Source organism: Lepidochelys kempii, chromosome 10 (assembly GCF_965140285.1).
Source record: "Lepidochelys kempii isolate rLepKem1 chromosome 10, rLepKem1.hap1, whole genome shotgun sequence".
Lineage (NCBI taxonomy): Eukaryota > Metazoa > Chordata > Testudines > Cheloniidae > Lepidochelys > Lepidochelys kempii.
This window is the reverse complement of record NC_136389.1, coordinates 78,771,261-78,785,704: the sequence shown is the minus strand read 5'-3', so window position 1 is coordinate 78,785,704 and position 14,444 is coordinate 78,771,261. Positions and strand designations below refer to the sequence as shown.

Sequence of the window (14,444 nt, the reverse complement as noted above, 5' to 3'; positions counted from 1 at the left end):
CATGTTTGCATCAATCATATGCTTGTATGTCACTGGTGTTAAGGTGTATTCAAGATAGAAAACTTTAATCAAATCTAAGTGCAAAATAAGGGAGACGTGTGAGAGCCCGGCCTTGGAGAGTTTGGAATGAGCAGATGTATTCTTTTTGATATGCCACATCCTTGTCTTCCTTAACCGTCACAAGGGTCAAAGCGATTCACCTTGGTTTCCCAGGTGTTCCATCGGATCAAGACTAACAGGAAAAGATAGGAGAGAGCGTGAGGTTTCCTGTGTAGCAAGCACAGCTCCTTGCAGTGTAAGTATTTAAGCATTGGGTTGCTTCTCCACACACCCCCCCCCCGCCCTTTTAACAGCCCTTTCCATTAAATGAGGAACAAATGTTTTTCTTTAAAGAGTTACTTTGCCCCTGATCTCTGATTCAGGGTCCTGGAGGTAAAACTCTCTGCCCAACTGAGTCACTTTCCTCCTGCCTTTTGGGGATAATAAATCCAGATCCCTCTGTGGATACTGCCCAAGCGGGAATTCAATCTCTAGAAACGCAAGATCAGCTCCCCAAAGGAGCACGAATGCCAATCACAGTCTGTTCAGGGTTTGTCTTCAGAGAGTTTAAGGCCTCAGAATCTCAGTATCTTAGAGTCCTGTCTTGGCGTTCGGCAGATGGATTATCAAAGATCAAAGGTTTGCAGAGTGTACGGTCTGGCCGCAATTTAATCTGCTGAGTGGGAGGCTGGCTAATGCTCCTACATCCAGGGTTTCACTTTCAGTCCCAGTCTGCCATAGCTTCTGGCAGCTCAGCAGGGTCTTGCTGCCTGCATTGTTGGACTGTCTATGCCATGGAGATGTACATGCTTCTATTCAAGTGCTGTGCTGTCATCTGCAGCACCTTGGATTTGCTCCTAGTCTCCAGAAATCCTGACTCCTCCATGAAATTATATTGGAGAGCCACCTGGGCTTGGTGAGCAGGAGACATGCAGGAGCGTTAGTCTCACAAAGCCAGAAGATTGCAGCCTCCAAAGCTGTGACCACAAAGCTCAGACAGCCAGTAACTTCCTGGTTCTTGTACTCTGAGAAAGTCAGTAATATATTTCTGGGGCAGCTGTGTTACCACTGGACAGCAAACCGTATGCAGTATCCTGGAGGATGCCAAGGAAAAGTGCACGTGCTTGGAACGAAATCTGCCAGCAGATCGGATAGATTAAGTATCTGCACTCTCTGCAGAGCTACTCTTGGGGCTTATCTCAGCTTGACCCAGCATGGGTGTGCAAGAAGGGGGAGTGCAAGCATTCTCCCACGCACCCCACCCCATGTGGGGGGCTGGACACAGTCAGCATCCTGTAAACTCTGCCGTGCTGGCCCCTGATTCAGCAACGAGGTGTGTGCGGAAAGTCAAGCAGGTGCTTTACATGCTTTGCTAAATCGGGGCCCTACTTTCCCTGGTGGCACTAGCCTCTGCCAGGGGGTGAGGTGCTAGCCCAGATGCCATGGTGGTGGGGGCCAGAGAAGAGGCGTAACCATGACCTGTTCCTGGTTTAGGGTTTTTTTCATAAACGATTCTCACCTCTTCCCTAGCTGAATTCTAGCTGTGCCCCTTAGTATCATGTGACAGCAATGCCGCTAAGTAGCTACCACCAGCCCCGCCCTGTCCCCCATTGGAACAGTCTGGTAGGGGTGCCATCGAATGCTAAAGAAATGATATTTTTTGAATCCCTGCTGGTGTATTGGAAGGGTTTCACTGGAAGAATCGGGACATTATTTTGTTACAAAGAAATGGATACAAACGTAAAGATCCATGTCTTCAAAAGTGCACGTGTGAGGAAGCCTGGCTGCGTACATATAGAGCATGGTCATCTGCGTCGACTGCACCAGGATCTTCAGTGCTGAATGCACAAAATCCTAGCCACTCCTTTAGCAGGCAGCAAGGAGCAGGCTGTTGTAGTTGCTGGACATGGGCAGTGGAGGGAGACATCACGACATGGAGTGAGCTAGTGTATTGTACAGACGCTTCCAAAATTCCAAACTTAACCTGTGCACTTAACTCAATTTGTGAGCATGCCCCAGGTGCATGCAGTCAGGAGCATGTACATCTGGACACTGTAACTTAGAAAATGGGGACCATAATTCCAGCAGATGTAGTTTTCTGCTCTTTGGTCACTGGAGAGAGGCCTGGCCTTATAGTTACAGCTCAGGGCTGTGCGTCGGGAGATGAAAACTCTGTTGCCAGTTCTGACAGATTCTTTAAATAACCTTTGTCAAATCACTTAACTTATCCTATCTTGGTTTCCTCAACCATAAAATGGTGATAATGCTACTTTCCTACAGTAGTGATCATTAAAATCAGGACATATCTCCTTGGCAACTGTTAAATTTACCATGGCATTTCCCATCCTAAGGAAATTGAGTCCTGTAAATACCAAAAGGGGCTGTACAGCTTAATTCATGAAGACTTGCAAGCCTCCGATGGAAGGTGCTGTCGAACTGAGAAGCATTTTTCTTCTTTCTGGCTTTTCCTCTTTTCTCTCTTTCTCTGAAATTTCTAGAGTGAAACAGACCATAACATAAAAATTCTTCAGGCATTAGCGTGGCATGGACGCTAAGCTGTAAATCCATCAGTACTCAGGTGAACAACTGAATGAAGGGGCATGGCTGGCAGAAGCCTTGTAACTGCAGAGATAGAGATAGCATCCAAATTGTTGCAAGAGGGCTCTGTGTCTGTATAGAATGTGAATAGGTAATGGATCAACAAGGTGCCAGGAGATGGGGCTCAAGAACACATGCCAGAATACATTGGTTGTTGCATGCGGCAGATGGCATCCCCTGTGCAGCTCTTTACATGAGTGCTTAACCTAGATACTCCTGCCGCAGGTAGTGTGAATACATTGGCTAGGAGCCATGGAGATCAGAGTGGAGGGAAGAGTCTCACAGTGGGTTTTGGTCCACTGTGCAACAGACTGAGCTCTGCTGTGCTAAGGGGATTTTTGCTCTGAGCTGTGAGTGAGGCTATGAAAACCCCTGGCGTGGAAAGCAGTAGAACAACAGGAAAGTGGGGGACTTAGAAGAATGACCCCAGGAAAGCCCCACTCAGCAGAGAAGAGATCCAGTCTGGTTTGTATAGGAAATTGCACCTTCGCCAGGAGTTTAGAGTTTGCTCATCTTCTCCGACCCTGTGTCTGAAGCCCCGGAGGTACTGCTGGCTCTGTGGGGTGACCTGATCTCTTTCCAGATGAAAGGGACACTGTAGGCAATTTTCGCTCTCTTTTAATGTTTCTTTTTCTAGTAAACATCACGAGGCCACAGCACTGGTGGGAGGTGCCGAGTGCCACTCCAGAGACAGACATGGTATCCCACAGAACAGGCCTAACGCTCATAACACCTCCCCACCCTTGGCTTCCCTGCCTTTCCTGCACCTCCAGCCTGACCATTGGCAGGGAGGAGGTCATTCCATCTCCACGACGCTGCCAGTTGGGCTGGTGGCTTTTGTGATGTGGGTGCCCGTCCCCCGGGAACTGGGCTGAGACCCACCAAGCCCATTGCACCAAACAGCCCTCAGTTAGTAGCAACTTGATTCATCTCAGACTAGTGACCCAGAGGTGAAAATCTCTGTGCCCCATTATCCCTCCAAAGTGCTATTCAGCCCCACTTACCAGTATCTTCCTGCTGCCCACTCCTAGGGAGCTGTATGTTTCTCAGGCAGTAACTTGAAATTGAAGCCTTCCTGCCTGCTGAGCAGAAGGCTTTTGTAGCCACTTGGAGCTCTGTGCAGGGATACTTCCTCCCTCATAGCTCAGAGCAGTGCAATTAAACTGTAGCTGGACGGGCAAGCCTCTTCCTCCTTTTCCTCCTCCTTCTCCAAGCCTGTAACCGGCCACTAGGGGATGCAAGAGCCCAATGCATGCTGTACTCTGCCCTTCCCCTGCTTCCAGCACAGGTCCGACCAAGGAGTGACGTCCCCCGGGCTGCTCCCAACCCGGGTCTGTCCGTGGCAGTGCGCATTCTCGCCCACTGCGTCGTCCCTCCATCCATCCTTGCAGCTCTAGATGATTGTGCAACAGATGGGCTGCAAGATATTAAATTATAGCAATTGCCAGATGGGCATTACTTGGAGACAGAAATCCCCTGGCTCTCCAGGGAATGGGAGCAGCATGACACCGGTAGGGCAGACTTTCCTGCCACGCCTATGTGCTTTAAAGCAAGACCTGGTTGCAGGGAGCTGGATGTAGGGACAGGAGACTAGGGCAGTCTCCATGATCCAGTCACTCCTTACCCTCTATGCTGTGAATGCCATCAGATAACCAGCAAGGATGTGAATTCCAGTCCTAGGAACTGAAATGAGATAGCTCATTTCACTGCACTGTCCTGGGTTTGCATTCAGATCATTTAACTAGAGATGAAAGGCTGCATCATTCAGCCCCTGAGCTATCCAGCCCATTCCTGACAGGTTTTGACATTAACAGGAAGGGAGTTCAGCCTAATGATTGGGGCAGAGGAGTGCCAGCAACAAGATCTAGTTCTTCTATGGGGCTTTTCCCCAGTAGATTTCAAGGAGCTCAGCATCGTTAGTGCCATTTTACAGATGGGGAAACTGAGGCCCAGAGCTGTGAGGTAACTTGGTCAAGATCACCCAACAGAGCAGTGGCAGAGCCAGGAATAAAACCCAGGTCGTCTTAGTGTCAATCCAATGCTCTACCCACTTGGCCACACGGACTCTGGAGTACTGATTTCAGCTGTGCCGCTGATTCACACACGTCTCTGTACCACAATCCCCCATCTGTAAAATGAATACAATTAATAACATTTACCAGTCTCCCAGGGTTATCACGGAGCTTTCTTGATTTAAAATGCTTTGAGATCCCCAGCTGAAACATGCTCTATATGTGCAATCTGGTATTATTCTTGATCCGGATCTTTTGACAGCTCAAGGCTTAGCACATGTTGCTACTGCAATTACTCTTACACAGTTTGATGTAGCTGGGATGCCACGAAATTGGCAGTAACACGGCTACATGACCTTTAAAATTAGTAAATAGGCTCTTGGATTCGAAATCATTCAGCCAGAAATCTGTTGTTCTGTGAACACCTTGCGCTTGAAGTTACAGCTGGGTTAAAAGAGCTGCTCTCAGTGCTTGTACGTTCTTTCTCCATTAATTCACATTGAGGCTCTTGGTTTAGCATTCAGTCATATTTAGGGCTTTCCCTTTTGATTTTTCTTTATTATGGTATTACCACAGCCTTGAGATAGCCCAATTGAGACTGGAGCCTCTGCTGCACTAGGTTCCATATCGACACACAGAGAGAGATACTTTTATCATACCCATGCTGCAGATGAGGAAACTGAGGCACGGAGACACTACGTACAGGAAGCCTCTAGCAGAGCCAAGAATTGAACATGCCTCTCCAGCCCAGTACCTTAACCACAAGGCCATCCTTTCTCCTTGCTTATAAATAAACATTTGAACCGCCCAGCTGTAATGAGAGCTGGTTGCCACTGCAGGTGAGCTGTCAGCAGAGGCCAGTTGGTGGCGCTCCTGCATAGTGCTGGCAGCTGCTTTGCCAGAGGAGGGTCATGCCCCTTTTGGGATAGTTTTTTGTCCGTCCTGCAGTGTGTCTTCTTCAAATGCTGGTTTTCAGTTGTCATCGGGGGAATTGCGGATGCGCCAACAGGCTAACTAGTCCTATCATTGACCCATCTCCCACAGCTCCCTTTCCCTCCCAAATGCACCTCCTAAACACCACTACCTTTGGTATCCAACAGGACAGGCGATAAATGATGCTTATAATGTAGTGGCTAAGGGTGGTACAACTCTGTCTCCCTCTACTGGGTGGGGCTTTTCTTTTACTTTTCTATTTAACTGGTTTTGACTCAATGACATTTTTCGTAAAATGTGTACGCTTGTCATGGAAACTCTTCGTCCAAGCACTTAATGCTCAAAAATCCAACATTTTCAACACCAACACCCAACATATTTTGATTTGGAGACAATACTGGAGTGCCTCATGGGAGTTGTAGTTTGGCTGCCTCATGCCGCCTCCATTCTTCTTAACAGGGCATGCTCCGCAGTGGACTTTAGTTTCCTTGATGCACTACAGAGGCTCAGGAAGAGGGTAGAGAGTGGTGCATCATGGGAGATGTAGTGTGGCCACTTTTTTCCCCTTTTAGTTGAAATTTGCCGAGGAGGACACTTGCCAACCAGTTCTAAATAAGAGCCTTACTCCTGCTGACAGCTAACAGAAAGTCTCCTTTATCTCAAGTGGTAGAGGCCTGAGCTTTTTTTTGTATTGGGGTCCAATGTTCCTGGGTTGTATCCCTGCTGCCTACCACGGTGTCTGTATGTTTGCATGACATGGGGTCATTGCACCCTCTTCTGCAGACTGAGGCACAGCTTCTGTAATGAATCGACTCTCTTCAGCGGGGTGCTCTTAACTCGAAAATGGGCACGGCTGAAATTTCCCATTGTTGTCTTGCATGGGATTTAAACTGAGTCTAAACAGATGTGATCCCAAAGCAAATAAGGTTTCAGGGTGGGCTGATGATGTGAGAGGCAGTGTTCTTTAGACTCCTTTGGCACTCAGGGTATAAATGGCTATGTACATATTCTAAGTGTCGATCTCCAGCTAACAGAGTTGCAGGAAATCACAAGCTGTTGCTGGTGAAGGAAACGTGAACCAATACCATCTTTACCAGCAGTTGCTGATACTACAAAGAGGTTACAGGGGAAAAGTCTATTTGCTTTGATGAGTTTAGCTGAAACTGAAATGTCTTTGCTCTCGGCCCTTTATTGGAAGATGGTTATGTATTCCTTCTCTCGTTTGATGCGAAGTTTATTATTCAGAGAGTGATTTTTTTGCCCCTCTAAATTAAATCTGAGACTGACACACCGCTCCTTAGCTAATACTCTGTAAAAAGTCCAGAGACCATTTTCCTGACTTCCTGCAACTTCTCCCCCAGCTTTCTGAAACTAAGCTTCAACAAACAGACCTGGAGCTAATTGCAAGTGCTTGACCTAGGAGATATTAGCTCTCTAGGAGGGAATTTTTTTTGTAAATGGAACCTGCCTGAGTAACATGGTATACAGTTGCGTGGTGAAGTGGATGGGGTTTTTTGTTTGTTTGTTGAAAATAGCAAACTGGTACAAAAAAACTTTACTCTTCATCACAGCTAATTTCAACCGGAGCTGAACAGTCTGTTCCCAGAGTCATCAAAACCTATGTAAACATGGCAGATTGACATTTCCGCTAGCAGTTACTCCTTTGGGGATTGCACCGGAGTTGCTGTTTCTTTCCACGTTTTTGGTTTGCACAGGAAGCCTACAAAAGGAGTGTGCGGGTATGCAAGGGGTAGGGGTGTGTTATTTGTGAGCAGGTATCTCTGATAGTGTGTGTGTGCGTGCAGATATCTATAATTGCACATATGGCCACGCGTGTGTGTGTTATATACCTTCTAGTCTGAAACATTCAGACTTTATTTGCTAAGTAATGATATGTTCTCTGGAAAAAGCTCGTAATCCACCAGTAATTGGCCTATCTGCAGAAACCCATTCAGATGGCAGCAGGAGCAAATTAGTGTAATTAAATGCTGTTTCATTTATTAATATTCCTTATTGTGTTTCATCCCAGCCAGTTATATGTGATCACTTGTCTGTTTTCTCATTACTTACAGTTAGTTTAATTATCGCTGACCCAAATGAGGGAGAGGTGCAGGAGGCATTGGTCCAGAATAGACTGTATTGTTAATGTACAAGAAGTGACCATTAGCAGAGCTGCTGTCACCATGATCAGCATATTTGCAGTTTTGAAAATGAGCACCTGAAATCCACAGCTTTGGACTGACGATCTTTCTTTCTGAAGCTCGTTGCTGCATAAACAACGTCTTTGATAGCTGGTCTCTATAGGCCTGATCCCGTAGCGATGGGACTTCAGTAGGAGCAAGGTTTGGCCCCTAGAGGTTTTTGTGCAAAGCAATGATTATCTAGAGAGGTCTCATCCTGCGAGGTGCTGAGCACCTTCGGCTGCTGTTTGAAGTCAAAGTGGGCCGAGGGCGCTCAGCACCTCCCAAGCATGCACATGAGTGTTTTGTTTTTATTTGCCTGATGCCAGCCCCGACAACGTGGTCTAACGTCTGATTTTTGTAAGTGACTGACTTTTTGGAATCCTCGGCTTCCGTGCAACATCTGGTCCTGCGTTGCTACCTCATGTCCAGCCAGATGGACTGAGGCACAAGGAGGTCAAATGACTCATACAAGGTCACACTGGTGTCAGAAGCCTCTTTGCTCTTGCAGCCAGACACTGGCTTTGTGCTATCCTCACTGGGCATTAGGTCTAGAGAGAGAGAAAAAGATTTTCCTCCATTTAAACCTTACAGCTTCCCTCCCTTCCACCTCCATGCTCTTCTCCTGTTCTCAGGGAATTTATTCTTTGTGGGACAAATAGACCACCAAAGAAAAATGGGGCTACATTTCTGCTTAACCTCCAGGCCAGAAAGAGGAGTGGCTGTAGCCACACTAAGCTTTTGGTAACAAGGTGAGTCCACATAAACACAAGGTTGCCCAGTAAAATCAAGCCCTGCAAAGAAATTACCTCTGTCCATGAACTAATAGTCTGAGCTGTGAAATAATTTGAGCTCTTAAAGGCACGCATTTCCCATGCACAGAGGTGTGCATTCAACAGTTTATTGCAAAGGGAAGCCATGAGAACCCAGAACAAATTGCATTCAGCCCATATAATTTAATTAGATCTACTAAAAGGTAACATTGGTTGCCTGGGGGATTTGAAGCTCTACTAAGAATAGCTTGGTGGTCTGCTTTAAAAAAAAAAAAAAAAAAAAAAAAGACCCCCCCCCCCCGCCCCATTTTGTGCCTCTGTATTGGTGAAGCAACCACCCTTTTTCCCCGGGCTCTAACTTTACGCAGGAATCCATTCACACATACCTCAGCTTGAACGTGCCTTGATAGTGAACTTGTGTGGTGAGTCTTTCTCCGTAGTGCAGAATACTGATTGTTCCAATCACCAAAGTAAATGATGCCATCAGGCAGCACTGAAAGATCCATTTATTTCCAAAAAAGGCCATTTGTTTCTATCACTGAATTAATTTTCAATAGGTTAGAACTGTTCCTGGTTTCTTTCTGGCCCGACATTTCTCCCGGTGGGGAGTTGATGCATTCTCCCACAATAGAATCCACATTATTCCCTTCTCCCCCCATGAAGGTTCCCCATAAATCAGCTTCTCTCCATATCTAGGCTCTAATTTTCTCTTGCATGGCCTCCCACCCCCTTTGCTCAACCGAAATGTCACTGCTAGCTTGTTCCCATCTCTCATTCCTGCGCTGCCATAGCGCATTAGTGAAGACACTACTACGCCGATGAGAGAACTTCTCCCATCTGCATAGTTAATCCACCTCCCCAGTAGGTGGTAGCTAGCTCTCCTGTCAACATAGCTCTGTCTACACCGGTGGTGAGATCGGTAGAACTGTGTCACTCAGGCATGTGGATTTTTCACACCCCTGAGCGCCGTAGTTATACTGATATAAGTTTGTAGTGTAGACCTGGTCTGAGCAAGCACATTTCTTTTTAAGATGAAAGCGTTACAGAGAAAACATAATAGCAACAATAAGAGTTCCTATACACCTGCTAAAAGCTTCCCAGAGGTCACCCATCAGTCTTATGGGGCCTCAGTAGGCCAAAATCTTCCAGCCTCTCCCAGGAAAGACTGCGGCCCTGCTTAGGCAGAAGGTCCTGTCTGTTTGGTGGATCAGAAAGATGGACCTGAGTCCGTTTAAACTCAGCTATTTGTCCAAAGTCCTTTCTTTGTTGGTCTCTGGAGACTCCAGTTTGAACCAGTATATATAAGCCTCTCCAGGTGATGATACCTCTGTGGAGGCATTACGCCCTGAGTGAATGTGCCTAATCACCCCACAGTGTTCTTAGTTCCTGGGGGTCTGTGGTTTCCATCCCCCATGGAGTTACAGACAATTCCTAGCCCATTGTGATAAATAAACTTAATAAAGTGAGAGCTCCCAAAGATACTGCAGGAAATTGCCATAGCTGTCAAAGCGACCCACCTGATGTCCTATGTTGTTTCTAGACAAAACAGTTGCTGCAAAGAAATTCATTTTAACTTTTATTTAGGGTAAAAACTTGGCTTTTTGACCAAATGAAACAAAAAAAATTTTAAATTTTCTTTTTCCATTTTTGGTTGATGAAAAAAGTATCTTTTACAAAATCCCATGAAACCTTTCAAAGACAAATGCCAAAGACAATTTAAAAAAATTATTTTCATTGACATTTTTCATGAAAGAGGAAAATAAATTCTTAACCAGTTGTTCTAGGCAGCCTTTCAAAGTAGGAGACCAATTCATTACTTATCCGCTTTCTCTTACTGCGCAGCCCTGTGCATTGACAGAGGTAGATAAATAATCATAATGATGCACCGTTAGAACTCGAGCTTTGGCTTACATCCTTCCATCACAAAAACTACTGTAGTTAAAACATCGAGAGGGACTAGTGGTAGCTAGTATAATACCAGGCAAGCCTGGAGAGAATTAGCCAATGTGTTATGGGTAAATGTCCATAATTGCTATGGTACAGTTACTTCTCCAATAACGTTCATAGTCCTAAACAAAAATGTTACATTGCTTATTCTCATAGATAGCAAATAATCCTTACTGTTTCTTCCAGAAGAGTTACTGTGATACTGTGAAATAACATGAATAGAGAATAATATGAAGGTACTTCCTATTTATGAAGTAATAACTCAGTTGTGAGCTGAGTAACTCCAAGGTCAAAGGTGGCTTGTTAGCCCAGAAGACAGTTGTTATTGGGTCAAGAGGAAGCACCTTGCGCTGCGGTTATTATACTGAAATGTATAACAGTGAGATGTTTTTGCGACGTAACTGGGTTTTTCGTCTTCTGTTAGCTGGATGAAACGAGAAGTTGTGGCAGCCATGTTTGTGGTGGGCCTGTGGATGGTGACTTCTAAGGGCAGTAGCCAATGAGACTGCAGGGATTTGCATAGTGTCTGAGTGCCGAAAACTATGATGTCCATCAGTGAGTCAGTAACCATGCAGCCCTCTGATTGGTTTAGACCATTCCATTTTGGTATAATACAAAGTAACTCTGACATTAACTTGTCACGACTTCGTGTATGTATCGATTGTGGCTGCTGAACATGGTTAACCATTTTGCTAATGAAGTGCGTGAATATAAATTGACCAGCGTGTAACAATTTCTATTAAAGTGCATTTCAAAAGTAACCCAACTGCTTCATCTGCTTTTGCTACTGCCAGGTTTCCTGGAATGAGATTCGTAGCAGAATTCATTGATATAAAGCCCTCAGTCTCTACGTGCGTAATACAAAATTGTGCATGCACACACACACACACGTGAGCTGCATGTTTCAGGTGCAGATGCTTACCCACATCTTTGAACACCTCTGCATGCACAAGAGTTAAAATGTACCCCTGAAAAACCCATTCACCTTAATGGAGTTTGCGGGTGCACTTTCTATAGGTGTTAAACATTTCAAGCTGTCCGTGCAGGTTTTTGTACCTGCAAAGCATGGGTGAATAGATGTGAGTGTGCAGTTTTTGCATATGCACACGCAAGAGGAAGCCGGACAGAAGATCAGCTGAAGATTTGGCCCAAAATGGGATCCTTCCTTATATAAAACACGCAAAATGGAAAAGCTCAAATAATAAAATACTAAAAGATTCTGACTGTCACGGGGGAACTTTAAGAAAGAGAGGTAGAGTGGTGTATTGGAGACCTGCATTCTATTCCTAATTTTGCTACTGAGCCACTATTAGATGTTAGGCAAGTCAGTTAGCCTCTCTGTGCCTGAGTTTCTCCACATGTAACATGGAGATCTTTATTCACCTGTATAAAGTGCTTTGAGATCGTTATAGGAAGATAGCTACTGAAGTGTAGAGTATTATTCCCACTGCCTCCGACCCACTAGTGTCTTGGTATGTACATGCAGTAGGGTCTGATACCAAACCAATCGAGATAAAAGAGCATTTTCCCACTGACTTCAATGGGCTTTGAATTAGGGCTTCAAAAGGAAGATGCATGCAGTGTTGTGTTACCTGATACATTGCATCCTATTGGTCTTAAAATCTATGAAATCAGCAGAGACCCCATATTAGATTTGGAGCATGAGCTCTTCTCGTAATGTGACATAGGAAGAACGGTATTAGAAATATTGTGTCAGAGCTAAGAAAATCCCAATTATCCACTTGCTCTGCATCGGACCAAAACAGATCAGTGCTCTAAACCCCCGTGTCCTGTGGTAATAATGTCCATTTGTTAGGGCTAGTGTTATTGTGACGTCATTGGAAAGTGTGTTGGCTGCATTTAACCGACATCTTTAAGCCATACGGCATTTCTCCAACTTCCTTTTTTGTGTTGAACTGCCTGTTCTTTCAGGTTTGGAGGGATACAAATCTGTGTCTCGGAAATAATCTGATCATTGCTTTCCTTTTTATTCTGCAGTCTACATGGAATAAATCAATTAATCAGAACTGGGCTAGTAGCATAGCCAGATGTGGAGATGCCATTACAAAGGAGCCTACTGCTGCTGTGAATGGAACACTGAAGCCGCCTTCTAATGCAGGACAAAAGCTTTTGCTACAAGCCCTGGTGTACGATGCTGTTACGGTGGGTGTCTTCAGTATTTTAGTGTCAGACGCTTGTGCACTACGGTACATTTGTTATGTGTCTTTTCATCTTTTTCCCTGCTTGTAGAGGGAGAGAAAATATTTACCCCTTAGAGTTAGTCTCAGTTTGCTGATTATGGTTTTTGTTCCATTGCCCAAGTATAACACTGTATGTCATGTGTGATTTGCGTACGTGGTGTGACAGGGTCGGGCCAGATGGCTACAGGAGAGTGATAGAAGGCAGATATATTAGCCCCAGGTTAAGTAGGTCCCTATTCCCTGGGTAAGGTAACAGTGAAGGTTCCAGAACAATCAGGAACTTTCTGGAAAAAATTAAGGCAGACAGGCTGATTAGAACACTTGCAGCAAATCAAGAAGCTGCTAGAATCAATTAAGGCAGGCTAATCAGGGCACCTGGGTTTAAAAAGGAGCTCACTTCAGTTTGTGGAGCGCATGTGAGGAGCTGGGAGCAAGAGGCACTAGGAGCTGAGAGTGAGAACGCGGACTGTTGGAGTACTGAGATGTACAAGCATTATCAGACACCAGGAAGAAGGTCCTGTGGTGAGGATAAAGAAGGTGTTGGGAGGAGGCCATGGGGAAGTAGCCCAGGGAGTTGTAGCTGTCACACAGCTGTTCCAGAAGGCACTCTAGACAGCTGCATTCCACAGGGCCCTGGGCTGGAACCCGGAGTAGAGGGCAGACCCAGGTTCCCCCTCAAACGTCCCAACTCCTAATCAGACACAGGAGGAGTTGACCTGGACTATGGGTTCACAGAACCAGCCAAACTGAGGGCTGCCGTGAATCTCCGAGGCGAGCAAATCCGCCAATAAGTGCAAGACCCACCAAGGTAGAGAAGGAACTTTGTCACAGTGGGAAAAAGTTGTTTTATTTTCAGGGAGTCCTCTGTGTCTCTCTCAGAGGTCCAGCAATCCCCATGTTCTCACTGCCTTACTTTCCTCAGTCCTTGTGGTCTTGAATCGGTGGCCCAGGGGGGAGTGGAGCAGATTCCTTGTTAATGAGATGGAGAGGCTGCTGTGCTCAGGCTCAAGAAAACAGATTTGGCTTTTTTATGTAGCAGTGCAGTAAACTTACACATAAAATGAGTTAGGATCTACAATACTCAGCATAGAGAGTTATTAAGGTCTAATGTATTCCAACCTGGAGAACGAATTGCATTTTTCCCTATAGAAAGAGTCAAAAATCTAGGGTTGTTTTAAATTCCTTTGAAAGGTAGTGTAAAGCAATTTCCATTATCCTTAGTCTACAGCTCAGGAGAAAATTCAGGTTTCATAGATTCCTTGCCCAGAATGGCCCACTGTAATAATCTAGTCTGACCTTCTGCATAACATAGGCCGTAGGGCTTCCCAAAACAAATTCCTAGAGTAGATCTTTTAGAAAAACATCCAATCTTGATTTAAAAATCCTTGGTAAATCATTCTCAACATTATACATTTATGCCTGTATTTGTCTAGCTTCAATGTCCAGCCACTGGATTGTGTTAAATCTTTCTCTGCAATATTGAAGAGCCCATTATTAAATATTTGTTTCCCATGTAGATACTTATGGACTGTAATCAACTCACCCATTACCCTTCTCTTTGTTAAGATAAATAGATGGAGCCTGTGAGTCTATTGCTGTAAGGCAGGTTTTCTAATCCTTCAGTCATTCTTCTGGCTCTTCTCTGAACCCTCTCCAATTTATCAGCATCCTGTGTGGGCACCAGAACTGGACACAGTATTCCAGCAGAAGTCACACCAGTGCCAAATATAGAGGAAAAAAACCTCTCTACTCCTACTCGAG

At 45.2% G+C, this 14,444-nt stretch overlaps 1 protein-coding gene across 2 annotated transcripts in view; it reads left to right on the top strand.

The window, feature by feature from the left end:
- IGDCC4 (immunoglobulin superfamily DCC subclass member 4) overlaps nt 1–14,444 on the top strand; it is a 185,516-nt gene that overhangs the window by 159,884 nt on the left and 11,188 nt on the right. For both annotated transcript variants that reach the window (XM_073304341.2, XM_073304339.2), the window contains one exon: nt 12,481–12,645. In XM_073304341.2, coding sequence (XP_073160442.1) covers nt 12,481–12,645 — 165 coding nt within the window. The remainder of the gene's footprint in view (nt 1–12,480; nt 12,646–14,444) is intronic.